The sequence below is a fragment of the Crocodylus porosus genome, unplaced genomic scaffold (assembly GCF_001723895.1).
Source record: "Crocodylus porosus isolate Cpor-Errol unplaced genomic scaffold, CroPor_comp1, whole genome shotgun sequence".
Classification (NCBI taxonomy): Eukaryota; Metazoa; Chordata; order Crocodylia; family Crocodylidae; genus Crocodylus; species Crocodylus porosus.
In genome coordinates, this window is record NW_017728918.1 from 107,428,516 (window position 1) to 107,449,816 (window position 21,301).

Here is a 21,301-nt window from a genome sequence, read left to right on the forward strand (position 1 = left end):
GAATCCTCAAAGAAAAGCTCCATCTAACAGGAAACAGCACATATTTAAGTTGGACAAGCCGTCTACCACAAATTCTAATCCAACTAAATGAAGACAAGTCATTATGGACTGACAGAAAGCAAGAAACACCAGAACCATGGAAGCCCCGATTCCAGCCGGGAGAACTTGTCTGGGTAGCCATACCAGGACCTGCTGAAAAGAAACAGCTACTATACCAAGGAATAATACAATCTGCAGGAACATATCCGAACACTACCAAGTTAAAACCGACGTACCCAACAAGACATTACTAGCCCATCATAATTGGCTAAGTCATCGCTCTGAGACAAAAAACTAGCCATTTTACTGTATATAACCTTTATATTCTCTAACTATCTTATTTCCTCTCCCCTTACTATCATTACAGATATTATATAAGACAGCCATTCAGGAAAAGCACATCGCCCACCTTGTATACGTGCCTCAAATCCACAAGGTCAACCTATCCGAAAAAGTGCCGTATTCTCTGGCAACGCGATACATCGGCGAGCCTGTTCATCATTCTACCAGCACTATCCCCACATGTGACCATCATGACCACTGCACTAAACCATCTGCCACCTAAAGAACATCTACAATGAACCACAACTACGAACTGACACCCGTTATGCTATATCTATCATTGCCGACACTCCTCGTTATCCTTTTCCTAGTTACCATACCTGTCCTTACCCCCTTTTCTTCACCTAACACTGTACTTCAACTTTTATCCCTGTGGGCCAATGCAACTGGAGAAGAAGAAAAAGGACAAGGATTAACTGCCTGTTTAAAAATTCCCATGTCTGTCCAAGACCCAGTCCTCACTCTTTACCCTGAACCATTTAATCTATCCGATTGGTTCTCCCAAATCTCACTAAGCCCAAAAACTTCCAAAGATGTATTCTTAAGCGAAACTTTCGGTTCTATTAACTATTCTTGGCCACAAAATTTTACACTTGCTAGCCTGTCCTCTGAACCCACTGAAACGAATTGCTTTTTTAACGGAACCCCATACGCTTGTTCAGCTATCCCCTAGGAAATACATCCTAATGGTAATAATTGGTCCTGACCAGACCAGTCTCTCACATGGAACCCTCACTTAGTTACTCCACCATGGTACCTCGACCTTACGCCACATGGTCAAGCTACTATATCTGTAGTCACGTTATCCCCTTATCCAGCTGACACCCTTAGTAAAATGGAATGATTCTCTAGCTGTAAATTTAACTCAACCAGGTCCCTTCGGAAATGATTCCTGGTTCGGATTTTATTATCCCACGTTATGAGCAATATTGTTAAACGCTGCCTGCCATGGCATCACACTTCTGATAAGGCAACCCGGCCCCCCAGAGCGAACGAGAGACGCTTTTCCTTTTCCTGGACAGTGCTCAGAATTATCCACCGCAGCACCAATAGGCCTAGCCTGGGCCTGTTCTAATGGAAAAGTATATACAGCCTTACCTGCCACCCTCAGTGCCGTACAATGTTTTTTAGCATCACTTTTATTCTGCCCACCTTTAAAAGCATCTACTGTTTACCCACCGAGTCTTCATATAAAACATAGGCAAGCTAGATCATGTGCGCCGGTATGGAGTTCCCTAACCTATGGAGAAAAAGTAACCCAAGCTCTTAGTTGGACCACCGAAGGCCTATTTATCTGGGGAGTCAGCATTACAAAAGCCTGCATTGCACTAGCCCCGTTAGCCGAGGAAGTAGAGTTATTAGCAAACCGCACAGCTGACAGCCTTTCTCTCCTTAACCAACAGTTACAGGCCACCTCCCAAATAACTATTCAAAACTGCCTTGCGTTAGATGCCTTATTACTCCAACATGGTGGCCTACATCAATACCTCAACCTATCTAATGACCTATGTTGTATTGCAATTGCCAATGTTTCCATTCCACTCAACCAACAAGTCGATAGCATTCGCAAAATAGCCACCCGTGTCAACGGCATCGCTGGTGTTGGCAACAGTTTACTTTCTCAAGTCTTTAATGCGCTAGGCTTTAATATCTCATCTTGGCTATCTAACTTATTTTCAGCACTCCTCTTATTATTCATACCTATCATTATCTTTTTATGCGTTTGTTCTTGTATTGTAAAGTTTATCCAAAATTGTATAAACTCTGTAAGTGCCTTCATCTACACCAAACTTCCCAATGAACTCAACGAAGAAAAAGATCTGTTCACTATCAACCCATTTCTAAATGAAACCACTACATAAATGTTCTACTGCCCCACGGCACGAGGGCATGTAAATATCTTATTTTATTTCTGTAAAACTGCCGTGCAGCACTCTCACATTTATGTAACCTTGTAGTTTTGGCTTCTAATCAAAATGAAAGCTTTGTACTTTTCCACGCTTGTATTAAGCCGCACATGCGTATTCTGTAAGTTTCATTTCTTATCTATAAGTGTCATTTCTGCAGAAACTAAACTTACGTAGAAAATCTGCCTAGTAACTATTATGTAAAAGAAACTATCCTATCCCTGTATACTTAGCTTATATCATAGTTAGTGTCACAGAGGCAGTCCAACCAACATCTATAAAAGAGGCAAAGAGGCAGGAAGTAGCAGAGACGATGACTAGACGACCCTTCAGGCCTGATCACCCTGTAGCCGGTCCTCAACTCTCTGTCTGGGCGTATCCCAGCGAAAACTAAGGCCTCGAATATCCAACAATCGACAACAATTCACCGTGTTACAGTTTTGTATTCACCATCCTGTTTATGAGCTGTTGACCAGCCCTAGGACTAACTAGAGGGCAGCTGCACCCATCCCACAAGGGGTGGAGAGCAAGGGCTCACTAGTGAACCCTGTGGGCCAACAGACCCCCTTTGTATCCAGCATACTGTAACTGAAGAAACATCAGAGACTCCACCTCTCGCCTGCCTCTCTTCACAGCTTAGACAGCATATCTACGCTTTCTATACTTATATTTACTGCAACTTCATTCCAGCCGGCCTCCCCTCTTAGTCGTAAGAGGGTGAGGCCAAGTGAGTGAATAAAATGAATTTTTACTTTACCTTATATTTACTCTGTAATAACTTTTACTACCAACATCCCATCTCAATGAGCTGTTGACCAGTTCTGGAACTTAAGGAGTCAGCAGCCGGACCCATCATTGGACTAGTTCCAGTGGTAGAAAGCAAGGGCTTGCTCCGGAACCCCGTGAACCAACAGATATCCTATAAACTTATTATAAAGAACTAACAACTTACTCTAAGTCATCTACTTGTGCCAACTCAGCGAACTTCGAAGGCGGTCATAAAGCTACCTCCAATCCCGCCCCACAAGCCACGCACTCGCCTGCTCCGTAAAGCCCGCGGCTCCCCAAGAGGTGTCGGAATCGCTAGCCCGGCATTCCGCCACAAGACTAACTGGCCTATAGTTTCCTGGGTCCTCCTTCTTCCCCTTTTTGAAAGTTGGGAACCACGTTGGCCCTCTTCCAGTCCTCTGGCACTACACCAGAGCACCACGAGTGCTCGTAAAGCCATGCCAGGGGTCCTGCAATATGACGTCAGCCAATTCCTTTAGTACTCTAGGGTGGAGATTGTCCAGACCAGCTGACTTGAATACATCCAGTCCCTCCAGAAGCTGCCTAACTAGTTCCTCACTAACCCTTGGCCCAGGTGTGCCTCCCCTGGAGCCTGAGGGGGGCCCAGTGGGGGGGGGTGGCTGTTCCGGTCCCTGCTTAGGAAGATGTGGGCAAAGAAATCATTAAATATGTTGGCTTTGTCGTTTGGTGTGACGCCCAAATTTCCTAATGTGTCCTGCAGGGGCCCCATATTACCCGGAGCCTTCTTTTTACCCCCTATGTATTTAAAGAAGGACTTCTTATTGTCCTTAATCTGGGAAGGTAGTCCCATTTCCATCTCTGCCTTGGCCTTCCTGACTGCCCCTCTACATCCCTGAGCAACTGCAGTATAGTCATCCCTGATGATGTCCCCCCTTTCCACTGGGTGTACGACTCCCTTTTAGCTAGGAGACATTCCTGGATGCTTTTGGTGAGCCATGGAGGCTTGTGTGCCCTCCTGCTCCCTTTGATCCTCATTGGGATTACCTTCCTTTGGGCTTGGAGGATTGTCTTCTTGAGGAGCAACCACTCTCCTTGGACACCTGGCTCCCCTCCTGTCTGGGACCTCAGTGCTTCCCTGAGTTGGGAGTCTGCCTGCGAGTTAGTCCCACACTGGAACACCTTCGTGCCCAAGTCACAATGGCAGATTAAGATTTATGGGGGCCTGGGGAAACAGAAAATTGGAGGGGCTCCCCCAGGCACTTCCGTGACACTCGAAGAAGTAGGGGGATGTGGCTGGGAGGGGGAGAAAGGGGCTTCCACTCTGGCGTGTCCTGAGTGGCAGAGTGCATGGGGCAACATGCGGGGGCTCCTGGAGCAGAACACGAGGCACCATGAGTCTCACTTGAAGCCATGTACCACCGCAGGGGCGGGGGCAACAGTTGGTCCCAGGGTGCAACCAGCACAGACCATTCCACCCACACAGGGCCCACTGTTGCTGCCAGTCTGCAGGGCTGAGCACTTGCAGCAGCACCACAGGGAAGTGTGATAGGAGTGGGGTAGGGCACCTGGAAACTGAGCTAGACTGGACCAGTGGGGAAGGGCTTGAACAGTCCCAGAACATGGGGCAGCAGGGGCCAAGCTGTGCTGGCTCTGAGACAGCTCCTGCCCTGATGGTGCTGGGTTGCCACCGCTGCAGGAGGAGGGTGCCTCTCCTCATAGGCAACTGGTGCCTCTTGAGTCTGGGGGACATTCACAGAAGCCAGCATCAATGTTGGTGGTGGGGATGGGTTGGTGAGCACGCTCAGAAGCTGCCAGAGGCATTGGTGGGAGGGACGAGGCTGGTGAGCATCTGCAGAAGCTGCTGGCAGCACGGCCGTGGGGACGGGGCTGGTGAGCACCCACAGAAGCCACCTGCAGTGGAGGAGGGGCACATGCCCCGCTCCACTCCCACCACGTCACTCCTACCAGTTGCCTATGGAGCCAAGCCTGGAGCAACCTCCATGGTGCTCTGCTGCACCTGCCCAAGCCTGCAGGCACCATCAGGCCCCTCCTGCCAGGCTACAGTGCTAGTCTTCTCTCCTCAACGCACCCGTGCTGTCCTGCAGGACCTGGGCCTTCTCTGAAGCTGCATGCTCCATCCCCAGTGGGAACAGTGGCCTAAGTGGGACATGCTGCTCCCCAGGCCCAGGGCAGGAGCCACAGCTACCCCCTCCCACAGGTCTCTGCTGGAGCCAGAGCCCGGGGCTAATCGTGCAGGACCCACACAACATCATGGCAGGAAGTTGCTGGGGGCAGCGGACCCACAGCCCACTGGGTGTGTGCAGCATGAACTGAGCTCTGGGGGTGGCCAACGTGCAGGATTGCAGCCAGACCGGGCCAGGGACCTGGCTGCATTGGGGTCACTCATCCACCAGCAGGTCCCAGCCACACACGATGCCTGGCTCCACTCCCTGCCACCAGCAGCTCCATCTGCTGCTAGGGCTCTGGCACAGTTGTGCCCTGCTCCTCACCCAGTACCTGGTGGCCATGGCCCACTGTGTTACATGCCTGGCCTGGCCCAGCCTGGCTGCTGCTTTTGTCTGTGCCTAGCTGCCCCACTTCTTCCACACACCCCAGTGCCTGCCCTCCAAGCCTCTGAGAGGCCCCGATTGGCAGGGATCTCTGGGCCTGGGCTGGCCTGTGAGTTAATCTGCCTATGCCCAGATAGCCCCTCTGCCACATGTTGAGCCAGCTCAGAGCAGCCCCAGGCTGGCAGGCTGATCCCCTGAGCCCCCTGCTAGCTGGGGATACCCCAAACTAGCTCAAGTTGCAAATGTTCCCAGAACCACAGCAAACACGATGATATGTGTCACGGTTTATTGCTTTGAATTAATTGCACAGGTACATGCACCCAATGAGCAATAAAAAGGTCCGGGGCGGGGAACAAAACAGGGGGAAGATATTTTACAACTGCTGTTGCTACTTGTTCCCTACCCTAGTGCCTGTAGATAGTATTTTCCCCCTTGGTTGTACTTGGAAAGTTTTCCTTAGACCCCCTGCTTCTTTTGTGTGGCTATTTTTCCCTGTTCATTTTCTCATATATGTGTGTGCGTGTCTGTGTGTTACACATTGTAGTTAGTGAGTTTTGTTTGTGATGAATAGTTTTGGCTTTGGATATCATTAGTTTATGTCTCTCTGTTTAACTTTACATGAATAATGTATTGGTTTATTTATTGGTGATTTATTCTATTCAGCCATTTCCACCTTGTTATATTGTTTGGCTTGACTGTGAAAACTGCTACGTTAGTCGAATGTCTTGTTTACTTACATTCTTGCATCTCCCACTGTGGTGACCAAGTCAAACAGAACAGGAAAACCTGACCTTGCCCCAGAGCCTTGTAAGAATTGCAGAAGAGAAACAGACTCACAATTTGCTGAAATGCATCTCCCAGCCCAGTGTTGCTAACAGGAATGGTTGCACAATTTAAAAAGATGAAATCTGCCCATTCTTACACACAACATTTTCTGCAGGCCAAGAAAATCATGATAACCAGCAAGACAAGGCATGAAAAGGGAAAGAATCTATCCCTAAAATTATTTTTTGGTCTAAATACCATTCCAAACATAAAGAGAGCATGACAAGGACCTTCCCTGCTCCCAAATTCATGGAAATTAAAAGAATCACATTTTGGTTTGCTACCCACAAGCACAAGGCCTGAAGCCTTTATTGTGCATTACTCACTAGAATTTTAATAAAGCTACTTCCCAGTTTCTTAAAAAGTTTTAGTCAAATTTCTGTGAATTTCATCCTTTCAAATAGGATATTTTTCCTGCTAATACTCTCCATTCTCGTATCTGTTTTTTGACTTTTTCACATAACATGCATTTGTATAGAGTGGCAGAGCTTGGTTAAAATAAGTATTTCCTTTACCTTTACTATGGCTGTCTTGAGATTATCTAGAATTAAGATGACTATATGGAAATCCCAGAAATCCAGGACATCAACCAGGAAATCTGGGAGACAGCTTCCCTCCACCCCCTGCTCTTCTGGCGCTCTCACGTGTCATTTGGGGTGAGGAAGTGTACCGGGCAGACCTGCAAGGTGCTTCATACCATTCCACTTACCGGCCAAACTGCTCCCAGAGCCCCTGCATTTCTCGGACACCTATTAAAAATTCTCAAGAGGCAGCCAGGACCAGCCTCTCAAATCCCACCTAAACCAGGACATAAGGTCACCCTATGTAGAATGGTTACATTTTAGTGACAATACATAAGCATAAAACTGTATTTTAGTTTATCTTGTGCAATATCTAGTTGCAATATTTAATATTTGCTTAGGTATGTCCATAAAACAAACAAAAAAGGAATCAAGCAGTATTTTTATTTTAAAAAGTATGTTCAGAACAATATTGAATTACAATTACACATACCCACATTTGTTCTTACATAAAGTAATCTAATCCAAAAATACCTAGTTTAATAGCACTGTAGAGGCCCCACTCCACTATAATTTAAGTACTATATCCCAATCTTACACATACTTGCGCAAGTGCTCTCAGTGAATCTAATCAGTCTACTAATTCAAACAGGTTAAGCATATACCATAATAAACTGAATTCAGGATAAAAGCTTAAAATATAGTCAGAACCTCAGCACAGATTTGAAATCCATGACACAATGACTGCCATTTCTTTAAAAAGGGCATTTCCCATGCATTTAAAATGTGCCCATAATATACAATGCATAGGAAAAATATGCCACACCTAGAAAACTCAGTTTTTTGAAACTGCAATTTATTGTAATGGGATAACCTACTAAAAGGCACACTTATTTGAAAGTCATATTAGTATATTTGGCAAAATATATTAACATAGTTATTTTCCAAATCTGTGAAAGATGTTAATACTTGATCTAATTAATTATTTACCTAAACTTCTGTTTTTTCTAAAGACTCATTTAACACATACCTAACAAAATCCCAGATATGCTATTATTTACTTCAACTGCTACAGAAATTATATGGAGTATTAAGAAGTCAGGTTCTAAAGGGAAATTTTACTGCTTGGGCCAATGTCTGCTGAGATAGGGCATGAGCCTTAAGCATCCAGTTTTTAGTTCATCCAAATGGTAGCAGGATCAAGCCTGTCACAAGCAGAGGCCATCAGCCAGTGAAGACAATGACTGATGGACACTGACTTATTCAGTGGTATTGAAATGGAATCATGACAGCAAACCAATGTAGGGAAACTACAGAACGATTTTAGAAGAGGAGAGATAATGATAGTACTTAACATTCTTCAGTGTTATGTAGATGTTACGTTCTAAGAAGGCATCAATAGTGACATTATGGGGAAGCCTGCTGTGGGTGTGGTGGGTCCTTCTCATACCACCTCCCGAAAAGGGCCACTGTCAAGACCGGCTTGGATGTCCCATTCTGGCTTATCAGACGCCCATCACTTAATATCTAGTTAGAGAAAGAAGAAAGGTAAAGAATACTATTAACATTCCAGTAATACTGCACTGTGAAAGGCAACAACAAATTATTAATATGTTCCAGCTGAACTGCCTTCTTGGAAAAAGGCACACATGCTGTAAAGAATAAAAAGGAAGCCACAGCAGTAGCCACCTCTCAGCTGATCCAATTACTAAAGTAGAGGGTGTTTAATACACCCAAAATGTCTAATTAAAAGAAAATTGTATAGTACTGGCCCACATTCTCTTACAATAGGGACAAAGGACACAATCATATGAAATCAGTTTTAAACAGTTTGAGGACATCCTCTTACCTGAAACTCTCCTGGCGCCAGTTGAACCCCACTGAGCAAGACTTCTGGAAAGACATAACTAGTGTCAAACGTGCCACTGAGGGAGAACGCCTCAAACCTGGTCTGAGCAGTAGCCACTGGCTGCCCACAAGTTTTTAAATCTGTGCTCTTACACTTCAGCAGTGTGCATATCTGTGGAGAAGACAGCGATATATTTTAGGAAACTTACAGTAATTGAGAACTAGCCTTGAAAGCAATGAGAAAAATCTTTCATTGCGATGCTATTGGAAAAAGTACAGACACACTTAATTAAGCCAGTTATCAATTCTCTGAAGCTTTGCAATACAATAGAATTCTACACCCAGTACCACAATGTTTCATACATGCTTCATATCCCTTCATATACACAAGTGTTCATCTTCTGTTGGAATGGTTTGTGGCCTGCAGCTCTGTCTTAGTTTCCCAGAAACACAAGGATATTTGCATGCCTTACTGGTAATATTGCAAGGAGCCATTTAAGTTTATACAGCACCAAGCAAATGGCAAGGACTAACTTGATTACATCCATGCTCTAGATTCTTCATTTTGTTACTGTTATCACAAATAAATGATCTTGTGATCTTCATTATGAGCGTTATCTCTGATGATGCTAGTATTTATAGCCAAAACCAGCTCTTCCACATTACTTAGTCTACATGCTAAGTCAACAAGCTCTAGATTCATTCATTCATTCATTCACTCATCATACAGGCTCACGGTAAAACTCAGACTGTAGTTCTACTAAAGCTAAACTGTGTCCTAGAAGAACAGCATGTGTTGCCTTTTACAAACACTGAAACTTCTCTGAACCCAAAGGATAGGGATAAACTCCAGACACTTGGGGGAAATGCTTTAACTCACAACACTTTACACAAAGTGCCATGAGTTAGAGCTCCCTTCACCCAACAGATGTTGGGTTGTGGGGCCTGGAGCCTGCCTGCAGTGGCCCTGGCCAGCAAGCAGGGGTGATCTGCCAGCCTCCCAGAGGGCTGCCAGACCACCACTCTCCCCAGCCCCGCCCCTCCCAGGTCTAGCCACGACAAAGCCAAGCTGGCAGCTGTGTACTACCCCTTTCAAGAGGCTCGGGCGGGACCAGGGGAAGAGGGTGTCCCTTTCCCATTCCTGTGCTGAGCCTCTTGACAGCAGCAGCATGCAACTGCCAGTTGGGTTTTGCCACAGTTAGAACTGGGGGCAGGGGGTAGAATGCAGCCCCCTTGCCTCGCAGGCCTGGCCTGGCTCCCCACAATACCTCAGCTGGGTAGCTGGGGTGGGTGACTGTGAGGTTTGACCTTCCCCTTCTTCACTCACTGCACAGGGAGGATACTTTCTCCTCTCTGTGACAGCCCTGTGCATGCAAAAAATGAACCCTCAAGGAAACCTGAACAGGATCCCTCATGCACTGTGTTCTAGAATGCCTTCAGCAAATAGTTGATTTGTTGAGGGGTTTTTTTTCATGCAACTGGCCATTTTAAAAGTGCTTTACAGCAGGGAATGTACATTGTCACAGCTGTAGAGCACTTTCAGAGGCCAGATTGCGCAAAAAATGTAAACTTACATAAGCACCCTTAGTGCTTGGGGTGTCAAAGACATTGCAGATCTCAGATGACTTCAAAATTGTAGGAAGAGCTGAGAAGGAAGATCCTAAAGTCTGTTAAGACTTCTTAAGAAAGTAAGTTCTTATTTTTCAAACATTGCTTTTAGGAAAGCACTTTGATGATGTTCCTACATACCCCCTGGAATAGGTGTGAAGAAGCTGTATATGAAAAAGGAATGCCACAGCCCTCCATCCCAAAAATGAGTAGTAAAAAGCTTTACCTGCAAATAATATTCGCCTTCAACAATGTGGAGCCCATCAAATGCACCTAGCACATAAACTTCATCCTCTTGCTTCTCTGCCATTCGGTAGCTCAAATGGCAGCAGAGGTCCTTCTGGCAAACGGTATGATTTCCTTCAATCTTGGTAAGCTCCATGAAGGTAAACAGATCATAGTAAATGACTGCGGTGAAGTCTTGATCAGTTGGTGAGAAGTGTTTTATGCTTGTGGCATATGAGCTCCAGTTGACAGCAGGAGGGTAGGTGGGAGAGAGATGAGGCCGTGAGTTCAGTTGTGCAATAAGGAGTTGACCATTCTCTGTTTCTGTATTGTAATGGTATGCTATGGGTCCATTTGGTCCGTATATACCACTCCCTGTGAATGCCATGTAGGAAAAAAGGATCAATGGTTCTATACTTCTGATTGCATTTTTAGCAGCAAGCTATATTCTGACAATATTAAACTAAACTGCACAGAAATTAAAATAAAAGTAAACCTTTATAAACAATAAACTCAATCCACTAGTCATTGCAACCAATGAAAACTGAACCAAACTCAAAAACAGTTTTGTGATGCTAAATTGGTGCTAGCTACATTCTGATGCTGATATTAATAAAATAGCCACACATTAAATGCCACAAAATATACCATCCTCCCAAAACAATATGCCAATGTTATTTTAGAAATAAGTACAAACAGCTCAGAATTGCATAACTTGCCTCAGGGATAAAAAGTTTAGTATTAACTCTGTTGGAATTGCTCACCCTCTCCCAAGTAATGCTAAAATAATGACCTGGACAAGCCTTGTAGTTGGAAAGGGAAAGATATGCCAATTCATTTTTATTTACCAACTCTACAAATCTAAACTTCATCTTTTAGATGCATCAGCTCATATTTTATAATAGTGAGTGAAAATCACCCATTGCAGCTTGATTAAAAGTATTTATAAGCACGGAGTCTCCATCTAGTGGCGAGGATCATTTGTTACTTCAAAGTAACAAGACAGTATTATTGCTAAAGAACAATGCAGCCTTTAATTGGAACACAAATATAAGAGTTCAGGGGAATCAATTAATTAAAACCATACAAAGGTTTAAACATCCAAAATTAATGTAAAACATTTTAATTTTCAAGTTTAACATTTTAATTTGATTGTAAGTACCAGTATTCATTACTAAGCCCATGACACTACAAACACTTGCATACTTGCAAAAATTTAGCAAGCTAAGGTACTAACCAATTAAATCATCATAAGTTACCTGTCATATCCACACTGGAGTTACGTGTATTTGCTGAAAGAAAGTTGACACGCATTCCCATAGCCCAGGCAGAGTGAAATTGAATAGCTGACAAAAGTGGCAAAGTATTCCCCCAAGCTGTTGGGAACAGCACAGTATCCACCTGTAATTTACTTGCCAGGACCACAGCAGGATCATGGAAAAGTATGTCTGCACAAGTGAAAACACCAAAGTTTCCAAAGGACGTGTTGAAAGTCACATACTCTGGCTCTGGATAATTAAAATATGTTTCAGTAATGAACAAGTTGTACTGTTCATGTAAAAGAAGAAAGGAAAGAAAAAAATTAAGATGGAAACTGAGCCATATAAATTAGAATTTAATACACTTAAAGATGGTCATATAAATAGGGAATGGAGTCTACTTTTTTGTTAGACTTCAAAACTTCATTTTAAATCAGGCCAAAATATAAGACACAGGAGAAGTCAAATATGACTAAAACCATGCCAGGGTTCTGTTAGTCCACATCATATTCTTCCCCCACTGCAGAAATAGTATGTCCCAAATTTCCCTCATGCCACCATGCTAGGGACTCTAAGTATGAAACTCTTCTCCACAGTCCTCTTCATTCTCACCCACACCATCCTTATTCCTCTTTTATTTCTCTCTGAAGGCATCAACATATTAAATTGGATGGGAGGGTACAGTGAGAGGGATTCTGTTATACTGCAATCAATCAACTCTTTCCTTTATAGAGAGATTCGTAGGTTTTGTAGCTGCTGACTCTGATAACTAGATGTCAGGGGCTCTGGTATCCCCGATATTCCCATTTGTAGGCATCAGATTTTTCATCAAAAATAGGCTTCTGCCCACCCAGTCTACACTGAAATAATACTGGGATGAATTCAAGGCTTAAACTTAGCTCACTACCTATAGGTACGTACACAAGTACTAAGTTAACTTAAAATAAAGCGACTTAACTAATTCATTTTAACTAAGCCTATGTATGTTAAGCCATGTCAGATTGTATACACATACAGCTCCTTGACATGGTGGAAGTCATCTTGTGAGTGAAGTTGACCTAACTGTGACTCAAGATAATACACTTTCAAGGTGTATTATCTCGTACCTCATTTAAGTTAACTCTACTGCATACATGTGTGTACACTCCAGCAGTTAAGTCGACTTTAAAAAGTTAAATCAGTTTACCAGTCAGAAAGTTAGTACTTGTGTATACACAGTAGGAATCCAAGTAGATGTTGCTTACAGTTCGTGGGCAACCTTGGGCTGCCTTTCGTCTCTACTGTTTGTGAAGAAGCAGCAACTTGTGGTTGCTAACTGAAAGAAGAGCTAATTCAAACAAGAGTGGAAGGTTAACTTTTGAAAGGTAAAGTGCAACCACAGTAAGAAGGGAAGAGCACAATTCATCATACTCCCACATTAAAAAAGAGTAACTGCCTATGCTCTCTTAAAGCATTAAACTCTGATATTTTACATGGCACTAAAACTATGGTGAAATAATATTTACAACTACGGTACAATTGAAACGAATCCATTATTGAACTGAACATTGCAAAGTAATTTCTGACCTTATGGTAACGTGCCACCAGCTTCCCTTCTGAATCAAAGACAACATCAGTATTGTACTGATAGCGACCATCTTCGGGACACTTGGGATCACTGGAATTACAGGGCTTCTTGTCCCCAATATTAGCAACCACATAGATGGAGTTGCTTCTTGCCATGCAGCTGAGTCGTTTTTGCACTGGGGCAGGACCAAATCTAATTGTCAGAAAAGAAAAAGTCAGTACAAATTCTAAATTTAATATTTTGGATCAGAAGAATGATTATGTCAAGCAATACATTCAAATAAAAGACTGGGTATTTGGCGACTGGGTATTTGGAAACAGATTTTATTTATAAAAACAAACAAAAAATCTAGAATGAAGTATATTTATGTACGATTAAGCAAAGAAAAACTAAATTAAGTTTAGGAGTACATATCAGTGTGAGGGCACAAGAATCAGTAGTGATATGATTATCCCCAAAAAACAAAATTATAAATCAGAAAATCCAGAGTTTGTTCTTTAGAAAATGCATAAAACTTTGGAGATGTTAAAGTATGCTTGTGTGAAGCTTAATACTGGGCTGGAGAAATGTTCCTCATTAAAATAAAGGATACCTGCTCAAAATGTTGTATTTTTTTTTAATTCCATCTGTAGGTATGTATGAATCTAAACTGATCAATGAACCTTGTTAGTCTGCCTTTATAATGTTAATATAAGGCTTCAATTAGGTAAACCCTCAGATTTCAAATATAAAAGAACCTGCATTTAAGGACAAAGGAGGTTTGGTTTTTCGCATGCTTTTCTCTCTTCTCAGAGTTCTCTTGATACTTAATTTTGACATTTCCTAACTTATGAGCACTTGGCTTTATAATCTTCATTGTTCTTTTAATGCATTTTTTTTATAAACTGATCTCAGTGGGAAGAAGGACTGGATTTTAATTAGCGAGGAGAAACTGGGTGAAGAAGAAACAAGGAAAAGAGTGGGGAGTGAGAGGATGCCCTTAAACTCTGGTGTCAATTGGCATAATGCGTGGTGATGCAAGAATGACTATTTTCCACAGTTCTCCAGGAACATAGAAATAAAAGGGTCCTCCTGGGCCATAAAATCTAGTCCCCTGGGTTTGTAGGCAACCATTTGTCCAGAAGGGTCCCCAGGAGCCTTAAGGTCCTCTTACATGTTCCAACCATAAAGCCTCCCTTAAAAAAGAAAACCCTACCATATAATAAAGATAAAGCTTAGGGGAAATATGGCACAAAATTTGTTAGGTAGGCTCAGAGGATCCTAGGAAATGGATCATGCTCTGTGCTACAGAGGGAAGCAAAAAATCCATGGTCTTTGTCAATTTGACTTGAGGGTAAAATTCCTCTCTGTTTTGACCCAGTCTCATGAACAGAAACCTCCAGAAACATTTGAGATGTTGTTAAAAAAACAAGTAGCACACCCCAATGAACTCTTACCTCTAGCTGTGGCCAATGCTTCAGGGGAAGGAAAATGAGACACATGGTAATTACGGGTCCAAGGACACTCTGTCCTATCACATTAACCTTCTGTGAACTTGTCAAACTTCATCTTGCAGCAACTGAACTTTCTCGTTCCATCTCTTTTGTCTAAAAGACGACAGAACCGTCTGGCTTCTGATGTAAATAGCCCATTTGTGTCATTTGTGTCCATTCAATCTTGGGCTAATGTTATTCTTTAATTTAAATATCTCTTCTCCCTCTCTTATAGCTGCATCCCAAATGTACTTTAAAAAGTAATAATATTCCCTCCCAATTTCATTTTTGTTAGTTTAACCAAGTCAAGTTCTTTTGATCTCCTTTGAACATAACAAGTAAAGCTGTTTTGATTTCCCTCATGATATAGGTCCAAAATAAATAAACTAAACTAGAAAAGGTACAAAGAAGGACTAATTAGGAGATTGGGAAAATAGAGAAGTTAAGTGATTAGACTTGTACACAATATTCTAAGTGCCAGTAGTCTTATTTTTTGGCCTTTAGGTTGTCGCCAAATACCCTTGCTAGTACAAGTACGAAATAAATGAGCAGTAACAACTGTACAATAGCATCCTGTGTAGACACACCTGCTGAGAACAAACCCTTGTTACATGGAAAAAAAATCAACTAAAATGTGCTTCTAGTGTCATCTAGTGGCAGAACCTTAACACAGCTAGTGCCTAATACTATCATTCACCTGCTCACCAGAGCACCCCAAGGGATGACAAGGACCAATGGTCACAGACTTCTCCAAGACCGTTTTAGGCTGGACATAAGGAAAAACTTCTTTACTGTCTGAGCCCCCAAGGCCTGGAATAGGATCTCTCCTGAGGCGGTGCAAGCACCTACTCTGGACTCCTTTAAGAAGTGTTTGGATGCTCATTTTGCTGGGATTCTTTGACCCCAGCTGAGTTCCTTGGGACAGGGGGCTGGATCATAGGTCCCTTCCAGCCCTAATGTCTATGAAATCTATGAAATCTATCAAGATTCCAGTAATCTTGCTATGTTAAAATACTGTTAGATATAATGTCTGAGGATTTTAAAAAATAAATTTTGAAGAAGAATATTATGATTTCAAATCTCACAATTTTTTTTTATTTATACAGAAAATAAATTGGCAAACTTCCCCTGCTTGGAAAAATCTTACTGACCATTGATGAAACACAGAAGCAGCCAAAATAAATACACACAGGGTTCAGAGGTCCTTCACTAAAGAAATTAAAGTTCAGTTTTAAAGATTTGTTTTTAGTACTACAGCTTATGCAATTAAATCGGACTATGTTCCCTCAATTGTAACCTAATACTTATTCAAGTAAGTGTATTTCCCCCTCTTAGAATATATATTTAACGTTTCCAACAATTAAAGGAAATGTGACCTTGAGAATATCTATTTAGAAATGATAACAAGAGTTGTCATTTAATAATTAGGTAGCAGTCAAAGCATGTTTTCAGAGTACTATGAAGTTTACTATATCATGTGTAATTGCTCAAATCAGGTTCAAATTAAAAACAAAAATACCACAATTTGTGTATTTTCAACTTCTGAGCAGGTTTCCCCTTGTTTTAGGAATAAACATCTCGTATGCCTCATTTTCACGCTGGAATGTGCATGGAACACATTGAATAAAGAAAGCCTAATTCAGTATCATACTTATTTTTTTCTTCATTTCTTTCTTAAATATTGACCCCAATAAGTACATTAAATAAGCAAGACATTTTAATTAGACTAAACTGCAAGAGGGAAGAGAGAGAGAGGGGGAAAAGAATAAATGAAGTAAAGATGACTCATTACAAATGCATAATATCTATTCAGCATTTATCCCACAGTGCTAATACAGATCTGAATGAAGATTTTTTTTTTCCCAACAAATCTAATCCTATTTCCAATAGCAAAGGCAATACCTTTCAGGATCAGTACAGGGAATCCAATTCACCTGTGGATCTGGGACATCCTCCAGGTAGGGGTAAATAGTTTCCCTCGTGAAGACCCAGCCATAAATGCCATCTTCAGGGGTCACAATGATGTGTGCTCCCTAATAAAACCAGATGAAGTTTAAACAATCTTCACCAAAATAAATACCTCTAATTACTGTACAGTCAGACTATACCTGCTGGGCTGCTGCTTTGACAGCTATTTCCAAAACATCCATATTTTTGTTCATCAGCTCCAAAGCATCTTCAGGAGAAACTGGTAGGTTGGTTTCCTCAGACAATATAACAGAGTGCTCATATACAGCTGCGATGTAGCTATCTGAGGCATAGGCCTTAAGGACAGACAGAATGAAAACTATGGCAGAAAAATGAGTAGGGGAACAGCCCATGTTGGAAGCTTCTTGGGTGCTCAGAAATGTGGGCAAGTGCAAGCAAAGTTAGAAGCTTAAAAAAGAAAATAGATTGACAAACTTTGGAAATTTCCATTTGCTTTTAAATCAAGGTATCCTATTGTGGGAAGCTAATATTGTGCAACCATTGCCACATCTAGAAAATCTTAGGTCAGAAAGGCCATAGAAGTGCAGGCATCCTGAAACTGAGTCACTGTGTTCACAAACAAGTAATTGCACTAAAGCCAAGCAAAGGCACAGCACTGCAAATTTGGAAATAGCACATATCCAAGGCAGAAAAAATGCTGTGAATTCAAGGCTGGTCAAGCTCACAATAGTAAAATGAAGAGGGGAGAACTGGGAAATAACAACAGCAGTGGTAGGTCCCCCAGAAGCCAGCCGGCTCCCATGGCACCTGAGCCAGCCTGCACCTGGATTCCCAACAGCTCCACCCCAGCCACAGGGCTGCCCCAGCAAAGCAGCATGTCTGGGCACAGTGCCTGGATCAGCCGCACAGGGCCCAGGGGCAGCAGCCAGGGCATTGCAAGCAGGGAGGCAGCAGAGCTCAGTGTGGCCTGGAGCACAGCAGTGGCAGGACCCCCAAGAGGAGCCAGCCAGCCAGCCCGCCCTATGAAACCTGGGCCATGCCGCTGCCATGAGGCTGCCCCAGCTGTGCAGCACATCTGGGCACAGTGCCTGAAGCAGCCATGCAGGACCTAGGGGCAGCAGCCAAGCCATTACAAGGAGGAAAGTGGCCCCAGGGTCTCCCTGGGCCTGGCCTTGGCAGGGCCACTTCCTTGCTTGCAATGCCCTGGCTGCTGCTCTGGGCACTGCACCCAGGTGTGCTGCCAGGCGGCCAGGTGCAGGGTGGCCCAAGTACCATGGGGGCCATCTGGCTCCTCCAGGGGTACCTACCACTGCTGTTGCTCCTGGCCACTGCTCACAGGGGTGGACCCAGCTGTCTAAGCCATCTGAAAAAGGAGGCTGCGATCAGGCAGCTGCAGTACCCAGTAACTCTGTGGGCCCACACTGGGAACTTTCCCGGAAGTAGCGGGGGCTGCCTGGAGGTGGGTGAGAGTGGCTCGGTGGAGTTCGCAGCATGGGTTGAGGGAGGGGGATCCCCACTCGCCTCGGGACCTGTGCTACTACCTTCCTCTCCCCTGGGGACATCCACCTTGTGCCAGGCCTGGGCCCATGCATGGCCCCAGTGAGAGGAGAAGCAACTCAGCAGGTGCCCCCGGGGCTGCTGCCCACTTCCAAATACCTCACGTTCTCCCCATTGTTGCTGCACAGAGACAGGCAGTGCTGGGATTTCTCCAGAGGCATCTCTTCCCCTGGCCTGCCTCCCCTCTACTTCTGCCTGCAGCAACACTGGCAGGCCCTTCCCTCTCCCCCTTCATCTCAGGCCTGGGACCAGCGCCTGGCCACACCTTCCCCTCCACTGCTCATCCCACTCTCACCCCCTTCTCAGCCAGCTAGAGCACTAATAGAGCTCTGACTAGGGAGGAGAGGGGTAGTGCCAGCCCTGCTCCCCCAGCCCAGCTCATCACAGGGCTGCAAAGCATGCTGGGATGCTGGGGAACTGTAAGTTAACTTAAACCAGGAAGGAGTCTGGTTGAGAAGTTACATAAAACAGTTTGACCTAAATCAATTAAATCTGATGCTACATTCAACCAGGTTTACCTTAAACCAGTTTCGGGCATTTTGAAAGTGTTTTATGTGCACTGAATTGCTGTTCTGTTACAGGTTTAAACTGGTTTCTAATCACTTAAACCAGTTTATATGCAACTTCTGTCCCTAGCCTACTAGTTCCTATTTGAAATCTCTGGGTTTATCATGCAAGTTATGTTTGCACACCTAATAGTCTGGCATCCCACATCACCCTTGAGAGGATCTCAAGATGCTGTGGCACTCCGGTTGGGAATCACTGGCTTAAAACCAGGTTGGATAGGTCTGTGCTAGAGTCATTATATACTAATGACACATTTACTGCTGGGGGATTGTTCAGTAGATCACTCAGCATGTTATTCACCAAATTCTGAAGAGAAAAGAGACCGCTCAGAGTCTGATCTAAAAACAGAATTTAATAGAATCGTAGAAGAGACCTGAAGAGTAACCTAATCCAACCCCTTCACAAATGCAGGAAGAGCTATTCCTATGCTATCCCAGACAAATGCTTATCTAAACTCTTCTTGAAAACCTCCAAGAAAGATTTAACAACTTCCCAAGTTATCTTATTCCATTGTCCTACTCTTCTGGCAGTAAGTTTTCTTTCCCCCGATATCAAATCTGAATCTGCCTTCCTGTAGTTCACACCTTTTGCTTCATGTCCTGCAAAGGAGATAGTTTTCACACACCCCCACACACTCCCTCCCCCACTGCTCTTTCAATATGGAGAAAAAGCAGACCATTAATCCTGATCATTATTGGATTACTGATTACTGAAGTACTGATTACTTAAACTAAAATTAATTACATACACCACCTACTAGTCAGCAGATGTCATTTGCCCTGTTGTTTTGCTTTCATCCTAGTCAAATAGACATATAACAATGGGAGAAATACAGCATCAGCCATGTGCGTCAACCATCACAAACCCAGGATATTAAGAGCCTAGGCTTCACACCAGCCTCATTGCAAACATTGGATTTTAGGTTCTTTTGACACTTCTCCTACCTATGTTTAAACAGACACTTAATTTAACAAGTTGTATGGCTCTCATTACTATAATATCTGGACATTACAGTGGAGCAGTTGAGATGGGAATGTGCTAATATATCCATTTCAGAACTGGGAAAGAGACACGGAGATTAAAGACTTGGCCAAGGGCACACAGGTTCCAAGTGTCACCAGAGTCGCTGTATCAGCTCAGTCCCTGGGAAGCTGGTAGCAGTGAACAGAGCTGTTTCCCATCCTGCAGAAACCCTGGAAACAGCCTTGCTTCCTGATGCCTTTTAAATAGCAACTAACTTCCCAGTGAAGCCAGTCCTGTTAAAAGGGCACTAATAAGCTAGGTTCCCTAGTGTTGTTCCATGTTCCTGACAGCCCCGGTTGCTGCCCTGGGACAAATTATGAATACAGCCCCAGTTCACTTGATGAAGAAGCCGGGAGCGCAGCCTTCCCCCAGCTTCACCCATGTGACATCAGCTTCAGGCATCCTATCTGTCATAGGGGTAGGGGGAGCAAAGAAACAGCTGTCTGCCACCCCTTGCTGAAGAGCTCAGCTTTGAGGTGACTTTGTTTCTCTCCTTCCAAGGGCTTGGAGGCCTGTATGCTCTCTCTTCTCACCAGACTTTCCAGCACTGCAATTTTCCCAGAAATTCACATTGCCAGTATTGAACTCATGTCCCTAGCTGAAGTCCTGCAAAGAATTTGTACATGGTTTATAGCACTGTCCTACATTCAGGGTACAAGCATATCTGTAAAACTGCCTGAGAGAATTGACTGGATACCTTGGAATTTCCCATGCAATGAGAATTTAAATTTCAGAAGATATGTCATGCAGCTGGGTGGGGGAAAGAAGGGCGGTGGGTGCAGCATGAGGGTAACTGAAGTATGGGAGCACCACCAATGGATGCTATGATTAAAATGTCTCCCCCTAAGGTTAGAGGGCCCCAGGAGTCTCTTGCAAGCCCCCAAAGTGTGAACCCTGCAGCTTGAGAAATGCCGACCTAAAATAAAGAGTAGGGAAGAAAAGGGCATTAGTAGTGTCTTGACAGCACAGCAGCAGAAAATTAGTTAGGATTATCCAAGTTTATTTTAACTTAGGAAAAGGAACATGTCCTGTGCTACAGAGGAAGGCAGATATGGTCCATGCCAATATGATTGGTGAAAAAATCCTTCTAGACCTAAATTTGGGATTTATTCAACCGCATATCAGGCCCACCCATTGGTTGCCTCCAAAATGAAAACCTGAGAACCTTGCTCTCTGTTGCCATTTAGGAAGGGTGGTGAGGATATAGGCAAGTAAGCAAGTTGACAAAACCTGCCTGGTTTCTATTGAAGGCTTGTCAAAACTGTCATTTACTTCTAAATACTGATTTTTTA

At 43.6% G+C, this 21,301-nt stretch overlaps 1 protein-coding gene across 2 annotated transcripts; it reads right to left on the reverse strand.

The window, feature by feature from the left end:
- Window positions 1-7,380: 7,380 nt before the first annotated feature.
- Window positions 7,381-17,408, reverse strand: LOC109312027 (pantetheinase-like). Of its 2 annotated transcripts, none has more exons than XM_019538066.1 (7): window positions 17,042-17,403; window positions 16,836-16,966; window positions 13,461-13,653; window positions 11,895-12,183; window positions 10,637-11,010; window positions 8,804-8,974; window positions 7,381-8,481 (listed from the first exon to the last, which is right to left on the reverse strand). In XM_019538066.1, exons 1-7 carry the CDS (start codon window positions 17,252-17,254, stop codon window positions 8,362-8,364), a joined length of 1,491 nt encoding a protein of 496 aa, XP_019393611.1. In that variant the 5' UTR covers window positions 17,255-17,403; the 3' UTR covers window positions 7,381-8,361. The 2 variants fall into 2 exon arrangements, with proteins under 2 accessions (XP_019393611.1, XP_019393612.1); XM_019538067.1 differs by having other exon boundaries at window positions 8,390-8,481; window positions 8,804-8,847; window positions 17,042-17,408.
- Between the last annotated feature and the right edge of the window lie 3,893 nt (window positions 17,409-21,301).

Bases quoted from the DNA above. Each gene is read 5' to 3' on its own strand.
- LOC109312027 (XM_019538066.1), bottom strand. From the start codon at position 17,254: ATGGGCTGTTCCCCTACTCATTTTTCTGCCATAGTTTTCATTCTGTCT. The intron at 16,967-17,041 runs GTATAGTCTGAC...TGGTTTTATTAG, and splicing joins TCAAAGCAGCAGCCCAGCAG to GGAGCACACATCATTGTGAC. The intron at 8,975-10,636 runs GTAAAGCTTTTT...TCTTCTCCACAG, and splicing joins AAGGCGAATATTATTTGCAG to ATATGCACACTGCTGAAGTG.